Raw genomic sequence first — 25,273 nt, forward strand, 5'->3', positions numbered from 1 at the left:
GACGAGAAATGATAGGCTTTCACGTAGGAGTAGCTCTGGCTTGCTTGACTCTATGACTGACAGTGCTGCTGTAGTGGTAGAATTTCACAATGCTAGCAAAGAAACTGAATGTAATGGCCTTGGATGCTAGTAGGAACCAAGGGCTTTGTAAATATTAGTGACAGCCCAAAAACAAAGACTCGTGTGAGATTGTAATTAATAGAAAGAGCTTAAGAATGGAGGCTCAACTCAAGTTTGTAAATAGTAACAAAGAAGGCATGAAAATAGAGAATCATTTTAAAGATGAAGGTGGTGAGTTTGATTAGAGGTATGTCCCTTGTTTGGTTTAAATGGTTGGTTGGACATGAGAAATGAAGTTACTGAGCTTACTAGTATTGAATATTGATTGGCTTTCAATTTGGTAAAGATGTTATACTGAATGAAGGTTGTATATATATATATATATATTGAAATTCATTCTAACTTGTTTGGATTTCTTTTTAGTCACATTTTAATTAATTCCCTATTTCTTGCTGGTAATTTTGAGTTACACTTTGTCCCTTTTCTCTTAACAGTGTATATGATGGGTGGAAATTTAGAGAATAGTGATGCAGAGCTGTGGATGCTATGTATTTGGGATTTCATCTACTCAACTTTGTAAATAACAGTCTATATATTTTCTCAATACGTACATAATAGCATCTTGTAAATTCTCTCACTCACTGTTTCTTTATTCTTTTAATTTAAATATATTCTGCTACCACTCTTTTTACATTTTATCAAAGATGAAATTCTTGACCAATCTCATGTGTGGGTTCTTATCTTCTTTCTGTAACAATTTGTTTAATTGGATTTCTTCCTATTCTGTCATGGATTTCCTAGATTCTTTAACCAGTTGATCTTTTCACTTGTGGACTGAAATGTGCTTACAAGTTTTACTCTCTAGCTTTCTGCAACATCCTTTAATGAGTTATAGGGGAAAAGGGTTGATGGTTTTGTGGATTCAGGAAAGCTTTTCTTAAAGTTTTCAACAATACTATGAAACAGTAAATATTCAAACATGTTTGAAGGTATATCTGTTTCTACCCAAGCATCAGTGCTGTATATTCAGTGAAAATGGTTTTTATTTTCTGAAGTAGGATAGGTGATAAAGAATTGTTATTTACATGTTAACAACAGAGTAATGAGATGAGGATGATATTGCATGGTCTAAATGAATAGGATGACTAGAACAGTTAGGCATAAGCTCTAAAAATATCTTATTCTGCAAAGGTTCTAATATAAATGGCATTTTAATCCAATCAATTGATAAGCTGATTTCAATGAATATAATACCTATTAATGAACCTGTGGAACTACAACTATGAGTCAACATTTTTTTTTCTTTTTTATATAAATGGCATTTTAAACTAATTTGATCTTGTGTGCGTTTGGGTATGTGGTAGTTTTTGGTAGCTTATTTGCATGGTATTTTTTAAAGAGATAGAGTTTTTTGTAGCTTTTATGCTAAATATATGACAAAAAGTTAAAATGTTAGCTTATTTTCAACCAAAAAAAAAAAATTTTATCAAATTTTTTTTCTTAAATTGAGAGAAAAGGAAAAATTTTTTGCCAAAACAGACCATCATCTTTCTCTAGGAAAGTTATCCAGGCTTGTAATCTTGTACTGCTTATTTGTATAAACAAATTGATAGTTTGGTCATGCATTTCTTGTACTATGTAGGTGAAAGACACCAGCTTAAAAGCTCTCTCTTTTTTCTTTTTTTTTGGGTGCTATGCATTATGTAGCAGTGTTCTGTATTTGCTGAAGATCACCTAATTCCAAGGAATTAGGAGCTCTTCTATTTAGATTCAAGTTGGAATTTATGTTCAGACAGCAAAGAGCTGGAAAGCACAGACTACACAGTTGCATGTACAGGAAAGTTATATTGCTCCAAAAGCATAACATAAATACTAGAAAAGATAGAAATTTTTGGGGAAGAGTATTAATAAATTGCCTATTCGAATCATTTTAAGCTTGAAATCAAACAGATGAGCTGATATATAACTTGTAGAAGAAGATAAATGTTTTTCTTTCCCTAATGGATCTTTAAAAAAGAAGAAGAAATCATGAAAAGGAAAAAGTAAAAAGAGTGGTGCTCAAGATTTTGTTGGAGTAGGGCTACCTAGAAGGATACTTGAAATTGTTTTATTACTTACCATAATTCTGAATATCTACCAACATTTTAATTTTTAGTAAGTATAAATATATCCATTTAAACAAGAAATTAAAATATATTAACATAATTTCAGTATCATTTCCTCAACTTCATGCCTACATGACATCTATGGGCACACCAGGAAAAAAAATCCATTTATGAAAGATATAGATACAAACTTCAAACTCTATAAATCTCTCACAATTTCAAACCCAATATGGGTAACTCAAAACTCTTTCAATCTTAACTCACAAACATGACACTCAATTATTACAAATTTCAAATTCACGCAATGGTATACTCACACTCTAATAATGAACATACTCTCAAACTTGAATTGAAAAAGAAAAAAAAAAAAACGGATCGGTGCTTTCACACTACGAAAATGAACTCTTAACTCACTCAATTTTCAAACACAATCAAAAGGGCCACTTTGGGCCGTAGCCCTTATTTGACCGAAGCCACCCAACTACCGAGGATGGAAAAAAGGCAGCAAACTTGTTTTGGTTTGGTCATCATCCCACTCCAAAGCATCCCACCATTCTGATTCTCCTTTTATTTCTTTTATGGTACCTGCATTTTGGTTAGTAAGAGGCAGCCTTCTGACACCTTTGCACCGCCAAACGACAACCTGCTCCAGACACGGCCATGTCTCCTCGTGTCTACAAAGAGTTTTGAATTTGGGAAGGTACTCCAATTGCAATATCCTTAGTTTTGGAACCATAGGATCTGGAGATATGTTCTGCCCTGATTCATTATTAAAGAGCTTTTCTAAGTTCTCACAATTGGTTACATTGATTACTTCTAGGTTTGGCAGAGTCTGAATGAAGTCACCACAGGAGAGAAGATATTTCATCTGATGACAGAATTCCACTTTTATTGATCTTAGGCTATGAAATCTCAGCGCAAGATGACCAGCTGGCTCTGAAATGCTATTTAGGTTTTCCATACTTTCGAGATGAAGTTCCTCCAGGTTTGGTGGTAGGTCACAGCGGGCAGCACATCCTCCTCCTCACCCTAAACTGGTTGGACATTTTGTAATAGAAAGTGACTTTAAACCAGCAAAGCTGGCATCACTTTCAATGAAGTCTTCAAGCATTTCAACCAGTCCTATACATTGTTCTAATTGCAGAGAACTTGAATTATCCCAGAACCACCCAATCCATTCTTGTGAGAGAGAAAGATTAAGATTCCGAATAGAACACCTTTTTTCATCGAATGTAATTAGGACGCTCCTTCCTTGTGCATCATAAAAACAAAGTTGAAGATGACTCATTCTATTTATCCAGGAAAGATCTTCGGATTTTTCCCATGGGATCCCTTTCAATGAGATGTTTAAGTAATGTAATCGATTAAAGGATGATTTGAGCTCTTCAAAAGTTGCCTGTCCATCTTCCTCTCCCTTCAAATGGAAACGAAAGCCACTAGCCCACATAGAGAGACTTTCTAAACAAGACAACTTGGATATAATTCCAGGTTGAATGCTTTTCAGTTCACTAGTCTCCTCTAAGTTTAAAACCCTTAGCTCACTCAGGTTTTCAATCCCTCTTGGCAAATTTGCGATACACGTGCCACAAAGATCAAGATCTCGAAGTTTAGTAAGTGTTCCCAGTGAGGGTAGTTCTTCAAGATTCTCGCAACCGTAAAGAAGAAGAGCACGGAGATCTCTAAGTTGAAGTAGAGAATGAGGCAATGACCGGATGCTGGTAAAATCGAGATCCAATACCTTTAGTGCTTCAAACCCTTGCAGGAATTTCTCAGGAACCGTGTCAAGGGCATGATTGTCTCGGAGTAGCAGAACCGAGGCCTTTGAACATTGTATCATGCAATCAGGTAGCCTTGTTATGTTGTTACCCATGAAAGAAACTCTATCGAGAGAATTTGAATTTGAATTTGAAAACTCTCCAACAGAAATCTCACTCAACCCAATCCCCGAACGAACAAGGGATTTACACCCATCCTCAGACGTTGATGAAATCCATATAGCAACGTCCCGAACAACGTCATGCATCTTCAAAGTTTCGCTATAGGGACCATCTTCCAACAAACAAGAGTCCTTCAGATTTTCAATCAAAGAAATGCCTTCGTCCATACCCTCCCAATTCTGTCCTTCACCTATCAAACCTTCTGCCCGCCACTAGCGTACTAAATCCCTTATAGAAATTTCGAAGTCCTCGGGAAATAGACAGCAATATAAGAAACAAGATTTTATGTTGTTACCTTGTAATGAGTCGTAACTCAACCTCAACGGCTTATAGACCTCAGCCTCAATTCCTTCTATAGAAGGCACTGATCTTTGCAACTGATTTAAAGCATGCTTCCACAACTCGACCTTTGTCTTTTTTCTCATGGCAGCTCCCACGGTGATGATGGCTAGTGTTAATCTGCAACATTCTTTTACAATTGCTTCTGCTAATGGTTTAATTTCTTCTAGATGAGCCACATCCCCTGCCTTTTGACAAAACAATTGCCAAGCTTCAACATCATTTAAAACTTCTATTTTGATTTCGAGATTGGTTGTCATAGTCCTACAGACTTCCTTAAGTCGAGAAGTCAATATGATCTCACAGCCTTTATGAACATCCGGCCCTGGGACACCCAAAGTGTCTAAATCAATTTTCGCCCAAACATCATCTAGAATGAGTAGAAATTTTTCTTCATTCTCAAGCCTTTCATAAAGCCGACTGGCCATTCTCTGCACGCTTTCTTCCCTTTTCACCTCCAAATTTAATCTTTCAGCTATTTGTTTCTGGAAATTTTTAATGACCACATTCTTGGAAACGGTGGCCCAAATGACAATGCCAAAAGGCTGTGTAGAAGCCTTTTTGAGCTCATTATTCAAGTTCTTCACCAGAGTAGTCTTGCCAATTCCTCCTAGTCCCCAAATACCAATCCTTTTGAATCCATCATCCAACGCCTTCCTAATCTCGTCTAATTTTTTTGATGCAGTTGTTTGACCCTGAATTGAAGGTCCAGGAATATGCTCCACTGCTCTGGGAACTCTAGTAGGACAAACCACATCATGGTTGAATTTTTCAGCTACAAGAAGAAGCCTTTTGATCCCTTCCAGAGTTTTTTCCACTTCCCTGCTCGCTCTATACCGTTTTCTGCAATTTAAGAAACATCGAGAAGGCTTTTCGTTGTTGACCATTTGTCCTTGAATTGCATTGACTCCAGGCTGAAGCGTTTCGACGTCCTGAAGCCAAGTTACAACTTCAGATCTGATTTTGTTTCCTTGTTTCTCCGCTGCTTCCGTTTCACCTTTGACTTCTTTTATACGATCCGTAAGGCTTTTCATCCCCTGCTCAACAGCAGCAAGATTTGAATGCAAATTGAAAGTGGTGTTGGTCTTAGAACTGACACAACTACAGAGAAACTGGCTAGTTGTTGCCACTAGTGCACCGACAGCTGCACCCACCACTTCCATGCCGAAAATTTTGCTATGGGAGATGCCGGAAGCTTAAAATAATTGACAGCCAAAGAATGAAAGAACCACAGAAACAGACTGATGTAAAGAAACACAATCACTCGTTGTTGATAGGATTGGATTCATATCCCGTGCAATAGCTTTAATATCAGCCATAGATTAAATCCAGATTATCTTTGAGCTTATCCAGATTAAAGGTGGACAACCTGTTATTGCCTTTGTGAAAGGATCCTGATGGTTATGTTTTGAGCTTATCCAAAGAGGTCCAACTCCTGAGCCACTCTGTCAAGTAATGCTTCGTGTTGGCAATTTGGAAACTGCTGGCACCATCTATTTTAAGCGAATCTTTGCCCATGGATGTGTATTTTTAATTAGAACTCTTGTTATCATTATTTTTTTTTTTTTTGGTAAACGTTGTTATCATTATTATGTTCTTGTAATCAAAGTTTTCATTTCAATAGAAGCTTTTTCAGTCTTGGATCAAATTCTTTTCTTGTTTATCTTTCGTCTCATGTATTGATTTGTGATTGTAATGCAACATCAAAATTGTTCTACTAGTTCAACTTGAAGCATTAGAAATTAAAAATAAAATCACACAATCAATTGCATTCTCAAAATAATATCATGAAAGGATAAAACATGTTAGTACATTCTCTTGGTTTGAACTCTACATTCTTGTAAGATTGTTGTATAAATAAATAAGGAAACTCTTGCGTCAAAATTAGAGAATACATACAATGTTAATAGAAAATTTTATTCAAAGAAATGTAAATCCGTATACACAGGTAAATAGCCTGGGCACACACCCCAGGCTAGGTGAGGAGCCACAAAGAAAAAAACAAGGCTATCCCTCAACCAAACAAAAACCTTTCGATGAAGATACAAGCCCAAGTCGTTAACCATAGCCCTGTATTTAAGAATGTGCTTGAGTAGCCGATAGCTTGTGCTATGTCTCCAACATCACTAAAGCTCCCTCCAAAGATGGCCTTCGGTTGTCTAAATTTTCTCAAAGTAAGCTTTATTCTTGCATTCCAGATTAGTCGTAGTGGCTCATTGTTCTAACTCCCTTTTTGACAGTTTCTCCACCATCACCAAAAAGCTGGAAAAAAATCAAGCACTCCATTGCTGCATTAACCTAGATTGACTTCAAGATACATGGTGCTTCAATTGATCATGGAATGTTTCAAAAGCTTTTCTCAACAGATACATTAAACTTTTGGCCAGTAAAGGCTAAATTTTTTTCCTATTAACAAGAAAACAAGGGACATACGGTCATTACTCCATATAACATTTCAGCCTCAGTAAATGAATACATAAAACAAACTAGGCTATTCATATGATCAACTATGCCTAACAAATTAGTTACAATTCTTGCTTGATTGTACAAATCAGAACCATATCTCAATAACATAGAAATGTCCAAGTAGAATCAAAGTTCATCTAGAAATACTTGATGTTTTATTAGAATAAAAACAGAATCACCCAATTTTGGAAGATTATTTCAAATCAAAAACCCAAAATATTTTGGACATGCACTAACAAACATATAAAAATCTGTAATTTATTGCTTAACATTTGGGCAAAACTTGTAAAGTATGACTGGTGACAATTCAAGACAACAAAATGTTTCCTCACAAGTTCACCTTTCAAGAGCCATAGTTTGTATGTATAAAATGAACTACAACATGCCAAATATATTATCCTACTAGAATAATACACAGCTGGATAATCAATCCAAATTTAGGGAAAAAGAACATGTACTTAAGTAAACTTAGAAGGACAAAAAAGAAAAATATTTTTTAGAATACCTCATGACCAAGCAACAAAATTTCTAGCTAATGTCAAAGAGGAAAAACCTCCTAAAATTGCTCAAGAGGTACCAAAAACAAAAGGCTCAGTGCAAAAGAGGTGGTGAAGCGATTTTTTCTATTTCCTTCTAATCAACTACATCTTAATCTGAATTAGCAAGGTTTAAAATCTTTGTAAAGAATCAAAATGGCAAACCAAATATACAACTATATAAAATCAATATTTCAAGGATTCCAGTCTTTAAGTACTTACAAGTGAGCAACTTCTGTTGTCTTCTTCTTCCCAAAAACATAGCTCGCCAGAACATCCTCCATTCCTACATCACAGCAATTAAGCAATTAAGATTAAAGAAATTAACCTTCAAGTTTAAAGCAATTAAGCTTCATTTTACGAAAAGTTATCAAATTTACAACAGAAGCCCAGATTTTTCTATGTTTAGTTTTCTTGAAGCAAAAATTGAATTTTTAGCATAAAACTCAAATGGCCAACCACTACTGACACTCTGTACTGTTAGGTAGGACAAAGAAAATGAAAATAGAGCAATTTTTATCATATGGGACACTTCAAAAATTAACGATTCCACTTAATTAGACTCCAAAAACTTCATTGCCTATTTGAAATTCTTCTTCACTACCATTAAATTATCTTATACATAACGACTCTCAAAAAAAAAAAAAAAATGTTATACATAACAAACACGCACACAAATATATAGGAAGTAAAAGTGGGAAAAGGAGTACCAGAAAGAGGAGGACAAAGGGGATTTTGGGGATTTTCCGATCCGGCCAGTGGCTTCGTTGCTTCAGAGAGACCTTCACTCCATGAGAGTTGGGACTTGGGACAGCTTCACACACGAGAAAGAGGGAGGAAGTTTTTTTTGTTGAAGAGCGAGATGGGTCTTCTTCGTCGGCGTCGGAATCGGACGAGCTTGAAGCTTCGCCGGAGCTTTGGAAGAATAGTAACTCTACTGGGTTCTCGAAGCAATGGAGGTTCATAGAATTGGTTCATCGAAGCAACAGTGATGGAAAAGAGAGAAGCTCGGCCTTGTGTGGACTGGTACCGGGCTGCTGTGAATTGGGTTCCAGGACCTCAATTTTTGTCTATGAGTTATTGGGTTACAGAATGACTCGTTGGGTTTCACGCGTGTTATTTTAAAATAATGCTAATGCCCCCCTAAACTTTAATTTGTTTTTACTTTTTTTTTAATTAGTAATTTGTTTTTTCTATATTTATGCAAATAACTCTCTTTTTCTTTTTTTCTTTTTTTACTAAAGTGTACTTTTGGTCCTCTTAGGGCATTTATGCTTTAAAATTTTTATTTTGACACATTATTTTTTATATCTTTTTCATATTTACTTTACCATCTATTTCTATTTATAATTTGACAATGCATATTATGTTTTTCAGTTTTCTACCTAATGTACCAAAATAAAAATATAATTTTTCTTTTTATAAAATGGTAGAGTAGAAATTTCATATATAAACTCATTTATTATAAATCACTAGTCGCATACCCGTGCGTTGCGCGTGATTATTTTTTATGGGTGGTCTTATTATTATTATTATTTTTTAATTTGAACTATTTTAATGAAAAGTAATACATTTCATAATCATATTTATCACAAAATAATTTTTTATTATTGTAGAATGTTTTTATTTAAATTTTGAAACCTTAATTCTACCATAGTCGGTTGACTAATTTTTACATCTTGAAGTCAATTAAACACATTTTGCATGCTACATGTAAACCTTCTTTTCCATAAGGGTTGAAATAATGTGGGTAGTATTTTTTTATGGAAGTTAAAAATTAAAATTCTTATACCTTGTCTTGATGTTTCCTAAAAATTAAATTTAGTGATTCTCTTTCAATAATTGTGAAAACTTTAAGCAATAATTCAGAAGGTAATTCATGTTACATGTTCATGCTTTGATTGTGTAATTGTATGATTGATTTGGATTGTAATTTATAAGTTGTTTAGGATATTAAATATAGTGTTGTGTGAGATTTATAGAGTAGTGACGATTATAGTTAATAACAATTGCTTTTCATTGTCTTTTAAGTTAATAAAAACCTTACATATGCTTTATTTTTCAAAAAAACCTTTACATATTTTTTTAATGTGAATCTTTAAATATACCTTAATAAGTAAACTCTATACATTTCATTTCCTTAGATACATAAAAAAAGAAAACATTTATTCCATAATAAGAGTAGCTAATTAGTTTTTTCATGATCTCATTTGTAACTTTTTTTACCATTATCATATTTTACTGGCTGATGATTTTCATAATAGAGGCATTACATGAGAGATAAAATCTTAGAACCTTTCATTAGATTTTTAAAAGCCATGATGTGTGAAGAATATAAGCATTTAATGATTTTATTTTTTATTATTATTATTATTTATAAATAATGTTAAATGAAATGTCAAAAATGGGATTTTGAACTTTTCCATCTTTATTTCTTATATATTTCTATTATTACTGAAGAACATCTTCCTTTTAGTTTTGATAATAAATATGGTTTTCTAGATTAGAGTCTGATTAGTTTTAAGTTTAAATTTTGTATGATTGTATTTAATTGTTGATTATATGATTTAATTAAGTGAATTTAATGATTTATTTAATTGCACTGTAAAGCTTTTGATGACATTCATAAGGTCATCTTTAATTAATTTTTTACTCCTGTCAGCCTCTTTGATTTCCAATTAATGGTTACTAATTAATTTATTTAATTGACATTTGATTTCTTTTACTAATCTCTTTCTTTCCCTTTTCGTTAACATCCTATTGTTTTCTCAAATTTAATGATAATTCTAATGTACTAAATATGCATTGTAACGTTTATTTTTATTTTTTATTTTATTCCATTTTGCTGGCATGAAGTTAGTATATCCATATATAACTATTAGTTTGTTTTATGATATGTATGGTTTGATATTATTATTATTATTATTATAAATTTAGTGTTTCTAAAATAGCATGTGTTTTGTATTCTATCTTTCTATTCATGCATTGTAACGTTTTATGGGAAGAATTTATAAGAAATTCTTTTATTTATTTGAATTTAAGTAAAATATTATATTTTTAATTTTTTAAATAAAAAATGATATAAAATATAAATAATTTAATAATATGGAGGATATGGCTGAATTTAAATTTTGAATAAAACAAGATGAAAAGAAAAATAGTAAAAATGAAATGTATAGCAATAAACACTAAATTATTTTAGCTATGCTATGTAATAGAATAACATTATATTATTATATACCATATATAATGTAATAGAATAACATTTAACAATCAAAGATAATAAATAAGATAACAACTTAAAACACAAAAATAGGCTTCGAAAAAAAATTGTATCAACCCAAAGTAGAATTTTGAAGAATACAAAAATTCATCAACCTAAAGTAGAGATACAAGAAAAAAAAATCGACCAAAATAAAAGTAGAAGAAAAGTTTTTGATGTCCTTTGTAAGGTTTTCTCTATTTTATTATTTACTCCTCCCGTCAGGCTCTTTGTTTTCTAATTAACAGTTACAAATTGATGTTTGATTTTTTTCCCTTTCTCCATCTACACTTTATTACCCATAAATCTCTCTCTCTCTCTCTCTCTCTCTCTCTCTCTCTCTCTCTCTCTCTCTCTCTCTCTCTCTCCGTTGACATCTTATTGTTTTTCCAAATTTTGATGATAATTCTAATGTACTAAATATGTACTATAACGTTTATTTATTTTTATTTTTTTCACTCCGTTTTGCTTCCACTAAGTTAGTATATCCATAACTATTAGTTTTTTTTTTATATATATAATGTTTGGTGTCATATATATATATATATATATATATATAAATTTAGTGTTTCTAAATTGGTATTTGTTCTGTATTTCATTTTTCCATTAATGCATTGTAACATTTCACTGGAATACTCTATAAGAGCAAATTTTATTTATTGAATTTAAATAAAATATTATATGTTTAATTTAAAAAAATGAGACAAAATATAAATAATTTAATATTATGGTGGATGTTGCTAAATTTAAATGTTGAATAAAATAAGATGAGAAGAAAAATAGTAAAAATGAAATGTATAGCAATAAATACCAAATTATTTTAGTTATGCTATGCAATAAAATAACATTATATTTTTATATACTATCTTTATAATGCAATAGTATAACATTTAACAATCAATGAGAATAAAAAAGATAACAACATAAAACAAAAAAACAAAATCGTATCAATCCAAAGGAGAATTTTAAAGAATACAAAAGTTTATCATCCTAAAGTAGAGATGCAAGAAAAATAAATATTACTTGGAAAAATATTATGTAGGCTATTTGTATTTACATACTGATTTTGGTTGACTATATAATTGTTCACTTTAAATCTTCTCATTCTTTTGTTCTTCCTCCTTTTTCTATATATTTCTTTTCTTTTCAGCTGATAGGTTGCTATATGTTTTTATAATTGCATTGTTACTAGTGGCTCTGCTTTTAATTTTTAGTCATTGCTCCAACGACATTTGCTTGGCTAGAACTTGTAAATTCTTTAGTTTTGTTTCCTGTCATGACCTAGTCAGTTGCCTGGAGTTTCAGCCACATATGGCAGTAGGAAATCACTTGAATGAGACTTTCCTACACATAAACAGTTGTCATATGCATCAAATATGTGTCTTTTATAGTATACTTACTATAAAATTATTGAAGCTGAAATAGGAGTGCCTCTGAATTCTGTAAGCAATATGATACTTCCACAAATGTTGTCCTTGAGAAACAGTTTGTACTTTGTACTGCTTTCGTAAACATTCCTTCTCCTTCGCATCGGCATTGTTTCCTACCTCTTTGGGCTCTCTTGGGGAAGTTACAATTAACAGATTAGAAGCATGTGGTTTTCTTTGTTTGCCCCCCAAGAAAAAGTCTTTTAACATAATTAACATATTTCTCATCTAACTGAAATGGGACTTGACACATTTATGCTTTTGCCTTAGCTCTTAATTCATATGTCTCTTTTATTTTAGGATGATCAAAACAAAAAATATAAAAATATATTATATATAAATTTTAATTTTTTTTCCTAGGCTTGAACCCATGGGTTGAATGTGGCATCACCACTGACTAAATCTTAAAAATTATACCTAAGTTTTGACCAACTAATTTAAGATAGGATTTCTCTCTAAACTGAATTTAGAGAAAAGTTGTTATAACATATTATTCAACTAATAGTGATCTGAAAGTATTTTAATTATATGACATATTGCCAAGAAATTAATAATTCAATAGCATTATGTGGTCTCTTTTAAGAGAGAATCAAAGTTCAAATCTTATTCCCTATTTATTGTCACAATTATAAAAGACAAAACATATATTTGATAGTCACTAGACTCATTTAAATGATTTAACATATCATATAATTATAATTAAAAGACATGTGAATGAACATTTGAATTGTCATGTATATAGGATCCATCAACTGGCTCAATCTCATTAAACATTTGAATACATGATCCTAGGAGGTGAATTTGTGTATCTATATATGGTTTAATGACTTTAATCCCTTGAAGTGGGTCTAAAAGGTCCTTCCTTGGTGAGATTTCATGTTACCCAAATAAATATGTGGGTTCGGTTAATGTGTGTGTTTAAGGCATTTGTTAATAGACCATTTTAGGAAAGTTTTGATATCTCTTTTATAAAAAACATAAATAGCAGTAAAAAAATCAGTTATTTTTTTACTTTTCCCCTCCCAACACACACACACACACACACACACACACACACACACACACACACACACACACACACACATATATATATATATCCTATGGTGTGAACAATATGCCAGAAGTTTTGAGGATTAAGAAAGAACTATTCCAGAACTGAAGAGGTTTTTTCTTTCTTCTCCATTTGCTTGGCTGCCTTCATTAGGTTCTTTTTCTTTTTATTCTATTTTAAATTTCATTGATCATTGTACTCTGCACCATGATTATGATGGTCTCTAGTATACGTATACATTGTCTCTTTTTTTTCTTTTTTCCTTTCTTTTCAGTAAATTACGTTTTTATCGTGTACATATACATACATATATATATATATATATATATATATATATATATGTAAAAGATGAAATTGCATGGAAATCACATCAAAGTTACTTACCTTTACACCTATAATAATTGCATTAAAAGCACATCAAAGCTAAGAAATATTAGATACCATAATCTCACAATGAAAAGGGCTCACGCTGGTGACTTGTGCAGAGTAGGCCAATTGCATATCATCAGTAATCTTTAACATCGTCTCAGACTAGAATACTATGATTCAATATAGCTGTGTTGTTATTTAGAATAACTATTTCAGATTATTATATATAATATAAAATTTATATATAATAAATAAAAACTAACGACTAAAAAAGCACCACAATACTATTTGGGAGTACCTAACTATTATGAAAATTATTGTACTAAAAAAAAAAAAAAAACTATTATGAAAATTATGTCTATACTTTATAGCATTGTTCATACCATCCAAAAACACACCTTGCAAACAGTTGTCAAGATCTCGTTCTCCACATTCTCAACATTATTGAATGGTCCAAAATGGGTAAAAAAATAGGGAAAAAAAATGAAACATTAATGAAGTGTTTGACATTCCATGACAAGGAAGTCCATACAGAAATTTTATCTTTCTAAGTCACAAAAATTGACGGCAAGAGATTTGGTAAGCCCTACCCTAACCCTATGGTTTCATGTTTTCTCTGATCTAGATTTTAATGCCATGACTATTGTAAGTCTCTATTTATTTTGAAATTTTCCTTTATTTATCTTCGGCTGAAACAGCCGCTTTCTGAAATGGGCATTGTGGAATCTCCATTATGCCCATTCTATGAGAGACCTATCTAAATTTTCAGGTATGGGCCATTATGTCCATTAATACCATTTTTTTAGCAAAAAAAGGCTAGTACCATACAACAAAAAATAACAACCACAATTTGTCGGCACAACTTCTGCATTGATTTGTTTTGTTTAACTAAAAAGTACCAAGAGACTTGTAAGTCAACTAACACCTCCTAGTGTTACCAGCGGAAATGTCTAGAATTCAAATCCCCCATCTCCCATTGTAACTAACAAATTTATCAAAAATAATAATAATAATAATAATAAGGATAAAATACTATTTTGGTCCCAAAATTTTATCAAAAGTTTGTTTTTTGTTTCTAAATTATAATAAGTTCTTTTTTCATCCTTAAACTATTAAAAATGTTTCACTTCTTGTCCTTAAAGTCTTAAACTTTAAAAAATATCTTTCTTCATCCCTGAACAATTAAAAAAAATTCTTTTTTCATCCCTATTTTGGTCTCTAAACTATTAAAAGGAACTCTTTACAAAGTTTAAGGATTAAAAAAAAAAAAACAAACTTTTGATAAAGTTTAAAGACCAAAATAATATTTTAGCTAAATAATAATAATAATAGAATAAATGGCAAGCATCCTGCATGACCATCTAGAAGATAAGAACCACCCTACATAGGGCATTCTGCAATTCATAGCCCTTTAGGTAGAAATCTGTTCTTTTTTCTTTTTTTTCTTTTTTTTTTTTTTGTTAATGGGCAGTACTTCCCCCAACTTTCCAAGCGCTGGCTGCCCCATGAGTACAATGTACATGTTCTAATATGAATTATCAATTTTATAAATTGAAACAATGGCATGCAACTAGCTAGAAACTAGCACTCATGCTTCACTTTCACATGGCTGCTGCCCTAATGAGCTATCACAAGAGCTTAAATACGTTGAGATATATCGTAAAGCAAGAAAAAATAGCATTATGTCATGTTTTGCAACATCTGTTTCCAATAGCGAGACCATGAGATCAACACAAGCACAAAAGCACCGAATTCTGACGTAGTAAATTCAGGAGGAAAATGCATATAAAGAAAGTGCATACATGGTGTCACTTGCTATTGCTAAGCAAGAAAAATGGCATTACGTCTATGATTCCATCAATAGCAAGACAATCAGTCAAATACTAGTCCATTCTGGAGTAACATGCTTGTTGCTAAGCACCACAAGCTCTATTGAGATTACATCCAACAAAAAAAAAAAATGAACATAACATAAAGCAGACATTTTTGAATATGAAGATCAATGCTCCATTTACTTTTACCTTTGGTGCAGTAAACAGTTGAAAAGATAATCTGAAACCTTGTATTTATTCAACCATTCACAGGACCCAAAAAGAGCACAGATGTACAGGAGATAACCAGACCTTCTGAATTCATCTCTAAACCTGATAGAAGCTCTATACTCTTAAATCAGAAGGTTATGAACTTTCAATTAATAATATCGCAATTGAACCCTTCTACAAACTTTCCATTGATCAGGCATCATGTTCAACCCCTTACCAGTATAAAACAATGAGCTAGGCTCCAAGTTGTTTCAGCGCAAGGAATTAAGAGAGGACCCCAACTTTTTGAGAAATACGCCACGTCAAAAAATCAATGCCTTGGGCTCTGCACAAGATTGGTGGTTTGATATATATAAGTTCAGCTATATCATGGCAGAGATAAAGAATTTTGAGCAAAACAAAAATCGAGAAGATATCGATTGATATGCAACAGAAAAGCATTATGTAGAACAATCAAAGGTTTAGCAACACACCAGCCTTCAATGTGCGGTGTAATTGATCAGAATTTATGCTGAAGCCTTCAGTGGACTTCAATTTGTTTGCCTCTACTTTTTTTCTCACCTTTGAAGAGCTCAAAGAGCCTTCAACTATAAAAAATGAGTACACATGTCAAATTTGAAGAAAAAGCAATATAAGAAATGCCTATTGAACTCCATAAGATAAAGATAAATATAAATCACAAATAACAATTACACTTTTTATTTACAATCTGAAGGTTTGAAATAAAATTTGCAAATAACATTGGCTCATGTCAGCATGGAATTGATAGCCAAATAGGATTCAGGACATCAGAATATTGGACATTGTAAGATGTTAACAAAATGATGCAGGACAGTGTTGCAAAAGGGAGGAAAGGGGTGGGGAGAGGGAACACGTAGGCTTCATCACCCAGAGCTGCCTGCATAGAATCATCACCAAGCTAGAGAGAATATTTCTCAACTCCAGATTAGTCACTAAATTCAAAATGACAGTAATGTCTCCTCTAGGGCATATAAATAGGGCCCCAGATTACATAAAATAATGAATGGAAACCAAATCATAATTAAGATTGCAATCAAATTCATTAAAACCCTCAAAATAAAATAAAATTCAAATCAATTCAAATCCCAAATCCAGACCAATGGAATCAAATCAGCATGTATCTGCACCACAAAAGCTAGAAAGGTTTAACAATCAGCTAATCCATTCAACAAGATTTAAAAGCGATGAAAATAACTTGTCTTTGATTTAGCTAACACAGACAACATGATGCAGGCAACTCAAATTTCAGGATGGCATATCTGGTTGGTTCCCGATAGACAAACTTAACTAAGATGTTAAATTGGGTCAGATATATAGATTCTTTTTCAAATAATCAAGGTTGGCCACTTTTATCCTTTTCCACCATTGTATTCTATCTAAAATCATTTACTTTATCACCTCCTTATTAAACATATCCTCCTCCACTTTAAGCCTATCCATATTGTTTTAGGCCTCCCTCAACTTATTTTCACTCCTTCAACTTGATTTAAATTATTCTTTCACTAATGCATTTCCCAATCTGGCTGTCCCCCCAACTCACCCCCACACACACCAAATAAATAAATAAAATAAAACACTACTTGGAAATTATCTTATTCAACCTTTTGTTTCCTAAAAAGCCCCTAGTTTGTCAAAAGTAAATTCTTGATATTGTGACTATTAAGTTGTAACACGTAAGTATAGCCAGGTAAGAGACTTGACCAAGTAGGAGCACCATGTTTATTATTAACAACAAGCATTTAGGTAAACCTACACCCTGTTTATTATTATCAAAAAGCATTTGGGTAAACCTTTTTACCTTGCCATTCCCATACTACTTTTGACTCGCCCTTCACCAACTTTGGATAACGATCTACTCGGGAATCTTCTTGAACCAGTTCTTCTACCTGCAAAGTATAGGGGAAATTATAAACAAAACTAATAACAACATAATAATCATAAACTCAATATAAGTAAAAATCATCAATGATATAAGTTTAGTATAAGGGAAAACATATAAGCATTTATAAATAAAAACAAACCAATGGTCCTCAACAAGCGCACCTAACTTGCATTAGTTCATAATATCATAAAATTACTCTTGAAGATTTTGGATAAACTCTTTTTTTTATTGGTGAAGATTTTTTACAAACATTAGAATTTAGGAAGAAAACAAAGTAGATAAATCTTTATCAGCTACAGGAGTTATGAGAAAAAGATGCACAAGTAGGAGTCATTCAATTCAAGTTAAAGGCCCAAAAAGATTTAAGGCCAAACAAATGAAGGCCAAGGTTGTGAGAAAATACATGATTCCCAAATATTGAACAGATGATATGGCTTCCTAAAGATGAATGGTTCAAATTTATTTATTAATTTTTTTTATAATTTTTACTATTAATGGTAACTTATAGAAGTACCTGATGGGTTTTGAGTTCACAATCTCTCCCTCCACCTTGCTCTTTATAAGGGAAGGAGGTGTCATTGGAGCTAATGCTCTTTGGTATGATTCATTGTAGCAACTCCAAGTAGTAAGGCCTGTAAGCCAAAATGAGACTATGGCAAAAAGATAGACGGCTATAGGAGATTCATGTCATCAGTGCAATGGAGCAAAATAAGCCAACTTTGGTTGTACTCAAATGTGTAAGGCATTTTGAGAATTTTATTAAGTCAAAATGTGCCCAGATTGATACAAACTAATCACTTTTTTATACACGTAGATAACGTATTAAAAGGAACAAAAAGGGATGCAACCCTACGTACACTAACATATTAACTAAAACAGAGAGGTATGAATTCAAACATTTGAAATTGGTTGGCTAACTCTTTCGCCAGTACTCCAGTTCCTCCAAAAAAGGTCATTGCAATGAGATCATAGATGAACAAAGGCAACTTTGTTATCTCACAAAAGCATGAACAGATACCAACACATGCAATTTTAAACTCCGGTAGAATACAACATCAGGGGATTTCATTAAGTCCAAATCTTTGGAACTCAAATGTAGCAACTGAAAGATTGTAGACTAAATTGTAACTTCCCCCAAAAAGTTACTGCTTTGGAATTGTATCTATACTAATCCTTTGTGGAAAGAAGTTATTTAGGTGAAATAATATCCAAGGACAAAAAAATACCTTTTTCCATAACACGGGGTTTTTCCTCTCTCTTGACAGAAGAAGATGATCTCTTAACCTAGAAGCAACAACCCAAGGTTCACATTCCCCATTTTCTCTCTTTGACAACAACGCATTATCTTCAAGTATTTCACAAACCTATCACATTGGACACAAAGAATGTTATGTTTAAATAAAAAGATTCAGAAAATGGAATCAATAAAGGGATAAAATCAGGGATAATTTTTTCTCTCCTAAAGTGTGCACGGATCAGGAATATAAAGGGAAATCAACATCAAGTTAAAAGAGAAGTATGCACACCTAGCCATGCATTACTAAGCTCTACTAAAAACAATCCATGAAAAAACATGTACATGAAAGAAGAGAAATAGATTCCAGCAGTCCTGGAACTCCTAACTCCCAAGAAAGATAAAGGGCTTTTTTTTGTGAAAGTGAAACAGGGAGATAGTGAATTTATACAGGGAGACACCCAAACTCAGTGCCACACAAGTACACAATTCACCTATGGCAATAATAATAAAGCAAGAAATTGATGAGGGAATGGATGTTTAAAAAAAAAAAAAAAAGCCTTCACATATATGAGTCTTCTTTGAGTCTTGCTACAATGTCCTGTTCAACTGTTAAGTTCAGCCACCAAAATCAAGTATTCCGGGACAGCCTATTGCCAAACTTTTATACAAAATAAAGATGCCAGTATGCTTACGTAAAACTACAGAAATGCCAGTTGCACCAAATGATGTGCACTGAGGGCCAGCGAATTTATATCCGGCATAAGTTGCTCCTCACATTGAAGCAAAAGATCTGCTATCTTCTATGGAAACAGTGTCATCATCCAAGAGTAGTTGGATAGCGTCAAACAAGGTCTGCTTGCTGATTTTTTTTATTATATTTTTTCTCAGATTATGGTGCACTTACAATTTTTTGTCTAGTGGTAGGTGTAAAAGTAATGTCTTGATTCCCAGGTTGTTTAATTCTTAGAGTTATAGTACGTCATGAGTAATATCGTAAAAGGTTCATCACTGATGGTCCAACTTAAGTAGCATCCTGGGAAGGGTAGTTTGAATACATTCCTATCCTTCAACACATGAAGTGGCAATTATCAAGACTCAAACTCACACACTTGCACTTGACAGCCCCAGTCTTTACCATTGCACCATGTAGTTCAAAAATTAAAAAGGCTACTTTCTTTCTGATATATGGCGCATCTTTATCTCCATTTCTTTGCTACTGTGAGCTCACTATTATTCAATTTCCAGGTCAGCTCAAATGAACTCAACAAAATATTTTTCATTCACGACCATATGCATGTATTGGAAGCTGTCTTGTTCCCATCTCTTCAATATGACAGACTTAGGGTTTCATGAGTAACTTACAACCTATAAACGATCTATCTGCTATATATTTCCAAAAATAAACCATTGAAACTTTTAAGACAGCAAGATCAACACATTTCAGGATGAGAATGAGGTGGCAATGAAATGAAACAAGAAACTAATATTCAGTTGGCTGTACCAGAAAATAACACAGGGCCTTGTATACCTGGTGATAAAGTTCTTCAATTCTACTTGATATATATTGTCTCTGACGAACTTTCCAGAATAACACTGTGCATCCAATAAGCTGTAAATTTTTGATATTGTCAACAAGCTTCAACATAATCATTCTAGAACATATAAATTGAACGATGGTCTTTTAGAAATGGAATACCAGTGTGGAAACTGGAAAAACTATAAGAGCATGCTCAGAGAGCCACTGACGGATACAACAGGCAATGAGGCAACTGGCTTGTAATGCTCTGCTAATGAGTCAGGGCACTTCAACTCTTTGATCCTAAAATAAAAAGAAAAGAAACATAGAATAAAATGATTAGAAAACATCCAACCTGAGGTCCTGCAGCATTCATTAAATCTTAAGATTTCTGAATTGAAGATAGAATGGTATACCCATGAGGATCTGTCCTTGTCTCCAATAATCTACCAACAGCATCCATTGCCCTTTGTTTTGTATACATAAAGGTGCCATTGTCCAAGCCAACATTTTGCACCAAATCATGTCCATCTAACTCCTTCAATATATCATCCTCTCTGACCTGACAATGGGTATAAAGTTAGAACTACAAATGTGGGCAACAAAACTCAAGAATTTTGCATTCACTGAGATACACATGTAACATTAGTATAGAAACAATTGCAAAGAAGTTAAGAGGGTCGCAAAGGTGACAGACCCAAACTGCCCCAAGTCCGTCGCATAAAAATTGAGCCTGTGCTTCACAAAGATGAATTTCTATCCACTTCAACTGCAAATTCATTATATATAAATTACAAATTAGAAAGACATACATGATATTCAAAGTTAAATTAAGCATTTTTCTATCCCAACCACATAAGTGTACCAGAATGAATAAGTTTCTTAGGACACACAAGTTTCTTAGCTGTTTCATTAATATCTCCATCTTCTACACACAACTTCCCACGCTTTCTATAACCACGAACACATTCCAACTTGCCTTGGTTACATTCTCCATTACTTGGACAAGGCTCACAGAAATCTGTAAATTATCCAAATTGATTCAAATGTAGCTGTAGGAGGCAAAAATTTGTCAAGCCAATTACAAAATGCCACATCAAAAATTTAATGGCAAATTCTGAATTAATGTCATTAAATTAATTAAATCAAATGATGACATGTGTCATCCAAATTGGCATCACATTGGCATATCAAAATTTGCCATGTGTCATTTGGCCTACAAGATAAAGATAAATTTCCTATTCAAAATTTATGGGTAATTATCTTTATTAAAATCAATAATAAATAAAATAAAGATAAATTTTCTATTCAAAATTGGTAGATAATTATCTTTATTAAATAAATTAAATAGAGATAATTATTTATCTTTGTTGATTATTATCTTTATTCAAAATATGATATTTATCAAAATAGATAAATAAAGATAATTATCTCTAAGAAGAATTTGGGCCAATCAAAAGTCTACTACATACTTTCAAGTATATCAATTCGAAGTGGAGCTTATCCTCTAGAATCACTATAAATAGAGGGCATTCCTTCTCATTTTGAGCACGAAGTTTTCAAGAGGCCTAAGCTCTGGAGAAATTCTGTCTCAAGAAACTTAGAAGAACTTGAAGTATCTTTGAAGAACTTGAAGAACAACAAATCTCTATCAAGCTCAAGGCTAGAGATTCGTTGAGAAGACCGTTCAATCCTTCTTCCAACCAAATTCAAGAAGATTTATTGTTCGAGTTCTTTGAAGTTCTATTGGAATTAAGCTAAAAAGCCTCCATAAACCTCAACAAACCCAAATCTTTGAAGCTCAACGGATCAAGCCTCTAAAGCCCCGAAGAACTTCAACCCTAGAGCCTTCACATTCGAAGACTTGAAGAACAATAAATCTCTAATAAGCTCGAAGCTAGAGATTTATTGTGAAGACCGATCAATCCATCTTCCAATTAAAGTCAAGAGGATTCTTGTTCGAGGATTCTTTGAGGATTCTTGTTTGATAAATATCATATTTTGAATAAAGATAATAATCAACAAAGATAAATAATTATCTCTATTTAATTTATTTAATAAAGATAATTATCTACCAATTTTGAATAGAAAATTTATCTTTATTTTATTTATTATTGATTTTAATAAAGATAATTACCCATAAATTTTGAATAGGAAATTTATCTTTATCTTGTGGGCCAAATGACACATGGCAAATTTTGATATGCCAATGTGATGCCAATTTGGATGACACATGTCATCATTTGATTTAATTAATTTAATAACATTAATTCAGAATTTGCCATTAAATTTTTGATGTGGCATTTTGTAATTGGCTTGACAAATTTTTGCCTCCTACAGTAGCATTAATAGAAGTAGTAAAGATCAAACTAGAACCTATTTCTCAGGACCAGTGTATTTAATATTGATAGTGGTACTATACAACAGGAAATATTAAACAAGAACTTGTTTAGAGGTCAGGCTAAACAAGCATGCAAGCATGAGTTTATATAGAAAAGGCACGAGAGTCCTACCAATTAAATGAAGCAGGAATACAAGTGCAATACAGCCCTAAAGGAACAAGGGCCTATATGGTAGATGGAACTTCAAGACATGATCTTCATCCCACTATTTTGAACATATGATAGATGGTAGAACACCCAGATATTATTTGTTGAGCAAAACTTAAGTACAATTCTTTACATACAGTACATTAGGTTTCCCAATTAAATTAAAAAATATAGTTGCATTGACCAATAAAGCACAATCAGTGTTATATTTTTTTCAAGAACAATTAAAATCAATGCAGTTATGAGTTTGAATTCAATTGGGGAACCTAACATACTGTACCTAAGAAATTGTACCTAAGTTTTACCCTATTTTTATAACACTACATGAGTACAATTCAAGAAAGTTGCAACACACATCTGTTGCATTTAAGACCCATTTTTTTGTTGTTCTATATCCCATTGAAAGTCTACTTTGCAAACTTGTACACCAAAGTTTTGGGACTAAGGCTTGGTTTTTGTTGTTGTTGCATGTATATATGTATATATGGACCAGTTAATGAAACTGCAAAAAGTGCCAATATAGATTTGCTTGGGTTTGGAGCAACATTCATGAAATTATTAGTACTCTATAAAAGGCTTGTTATTCATTATTCATTGCCCGGTTACTAGTAAGTTATCCAGCTCCTCAAACAGCCTACCACGCAATTCAGCTTGCCTCGATAATTATGCTACTAAACAAAAATTCCCTCACTTTGTTCCATAGAAATGAATTTTTGAGTGATAACCCACTAATTAAATAAACAAATAAATATATTTCCAAAAACTTCATATAGGAAATCAATCACATTGTGTAACCAATTGAATTGAGAAATACCCACAAAGATTAAACATTACATCCAATATGAGTATATAAACAGAAACCCAAGTAACAATTTATCATGAAGTAAGTACCGGAGATAGAATCTGGGGAGTGAGAGTTGTGGGAATCGCAGAAGGGCTTTGGTTGGCGGTTGATTAGAGTGAAGAAGATGTTGCAACAAACAGCGACAGAGGAAGCGATGGCGAGCACCGCCACGAGTCTCAGGAACTCGTCCTTAGAGGGAAAAATGTTGTGTGGGGGTTCCTTTACAGACTTCAGCAATGAATTTGATGGTACAGAAGAAGATGAAGAAAGACGACGATGACGACCACTACGAGTGGAAGACATGGCTTCGTTTCTCATATAGCCTGAGAACTGTCGCAAGAGAAAAAGGAAATGGGGAGGGAAAGGTAAAGGGAAATGTGATTTTGAAGCTGTGCGGAGTTTCGGCTTTTTGAGTCTGGCGCGTGTTCAGAGACTTTTCTCTTTTTCGAGTAGGGGTTAATTTAAAGTATTTATTATAATTTGGGTATTTGGGATTATTATATTTTTTAATTATAAAATATTTATGGGTGTGATGAGTGTTATGTATTTGTGGATGAAAAATAAAATAGATGTTAAGGGATGGAAGAGGAGGATTTTTTTTTTTTTTTTTTTTTGAGAATCAGAAGAGGAGGAATCAGTTTAATTAATTTGTACTTAAATGCTTTAAAATGAGATGAAACCAGTTTGGCATGAACCTATCAAAGCAACAACCTTGTCTGCCCCATATTTCCAAACCATCTTTCTAGAACTTCAAACACTACTTCTTCACCACTATAGAGAAGAAAGCCACCATCTTTTGGGGTTAAATGGCCTGCAGTGGCAAGAAGTCTAGGCCATATGTGTCTCATCTGCAAAACAAAGTTACCAATAGGCAACGATGTAAGTTTTTCAACTATACCATACATATTTGAAGGGTTTTAAAGACTGCCATGTTGTGAGAGAAAAGAGTGTACCTGTGAAGGAAAGGGAGTAGAGAATGAAGAAGAAGAATTTAACTAAGGAACTTGGCATTTTGTTCTTAATTAGTTTTGGATAGGAACTGATTGCTTACACTTGTGTTTTGAGAAAGTGATCGTAATAGGGAGAGTGAGAGTGGTGAAGTGGGTTCCTTCTTTTTTGCCACCATGAAATGATACAGCCGTAGAAAAAAAAGCAAACTACCGTGTTTTAAAAAATTATTTACATTTCTAATTGGGAGCAGTTTTTTTTTTTTTTTTTTTTTTCATAAAAAGTATAGACTTATTAAAGGTTAAAAAAAAGTTAATTTTTTTTATAAAATGTGGGTTTTGGTAGTTGGAGCATTTCAAAAATCCTGAATAGAGGTTGTTCCTATTTTGTAAGCAATTTTTTAGTGCAAGTTAGACATGTATTTTTATCTAATTATCCTTTAGTTTTGTCTCTACTTAAATATAAAAGTGTAGGGTCATTTTTGAACAAAAAATTGAGGAATCCAAACAGGGGAAGCCCCTTAAATAGTAGTATAGATAAAAAATTCAAAGGTTTCTCTTCTTTTTTATTTAATACTAATAATTAATATGTAATGCTTATTTTGAAAGCATTCAACTATTCTACATTTCTATCGAAATTTTTCAAAAAAAAAAAAAAAAAAAAAAAAAAAAAAAAAAAAAAA

General features: G+C 32.6%; 2 protein-coding genes and 1 pseudogene across 7 annotated transcripts in view; all 3 read right to left on the reverse strand.

The window, feature by feature from the left end:
• The window catches only part of LOC115971109, a 31,034-nt gene extending 6,986 nt beyond the window's left edge, over window positions 1-24,048 (reverse strand). For 2 of the 5 annotated variants that reach the window (XM_031090801.1, XM_031090802.1), the window contains exons 1-4: window positions 23,691-24,048; window positions 21,144-21,271; window positions 20,948-21,019; window positions 20,667-20,812 (exon numbers count right to left, since the gene is read on the reverse strand). In XM_031090801.1, coding sequence (XP_030946661.1) covers window positions 20,667-20,812; window positions 20,948-21,019; window positions 21,144-21,271; window positions 23,691-23,961 — 617 coding nt within the window. In that variant the 5' untranslated portion in view covers window positions 23,962-24,048. Of the gene's footprint in view, window positions 1-15,591; window positions 15,920-16,067; window positions 16,182-17,413; window positions 17,502-18,011; window positions 18,130-18,360; window positions 18,688-18,723; window positions 18,862-20,262; window positions 20,344-20,430; window positions 20,554-20,666; window positions 20,813-20,947; window positions 21,020-21,143; window positions 21,272-23,690 lie in introns of those variants that run through there. The other 3 variants (XR_004087232.1, XR_004087233.1, XR_004087234.1) reach the window with 3 other exon arrangements.
• LOC115971106 lies at window positions 2,287-5,674 on the reverse strand (annotated as a pseudogene).
• Window positions 6,332-8,520, reverse strand: LOC115971112. Of its 2 annotated transcripts, none has more exons than XR_004087235.1 (3): window positions 8,154-8,520; window positions 7,666-7,729; window positions 6,332-6,847 (listed from the first exon to the last, which is right to left on the reverse strand). XR_004087235.1 is itself a non-coding variant. In XM_031090804.1 (3 exons), exons 1-3 carry the CDS (start codon window positions 8,406-8,408, stop codon window positions 6,693-6,695), a joined length of 330 nt encoding a protein of 109 aa, XP_030946664.1. In that variant the 5' UTR covers window positions 8,409-8,520; the 3' UTR covers window positions 6,332-6,692. The 2 variants fall into 2 exon arrangements, 1 of the variants encoding a protein (XP_030946664.1); XM_031090804.1 differs by having other exon boundaries at window positions 6,332-6,703.
• Window positions 24,049-25,273: the final 1,225 nt, after the last annotated feature.

This window comes from Quercus lobata, chromosome 12, assembly GCF_001633185.2.
Source record: "Quercus lobata isolate SW786 chromosome 12, ValleyOak3.0 Primary Assembly, whole genome shotgun sequence".
Lineage (NCBI taxonomy): Eukaryota > Viridiplantae > Streptophyta > Magnoliopsida > Fagales > Fagaceae > Quercus > Quercus lobata.

Bases quoted from the DNA above. Each gene is read 5' to 3' on its own strand.
- LOC115971112 (XM_031090804.1), bottom strand. From the start codon at position 8,408: ATGAACCTCCATTGCTTCGAGAACCCAGTAGAGTTACTATTCTTCCAA. The intron at 7,730-8,153 runs GTACTCCTTTTC...GCTGTGATGTAG, and splicing joins CCTTTGTCCTCCTCTTTCTG to GAATGGAGGATGTTCTGGCG.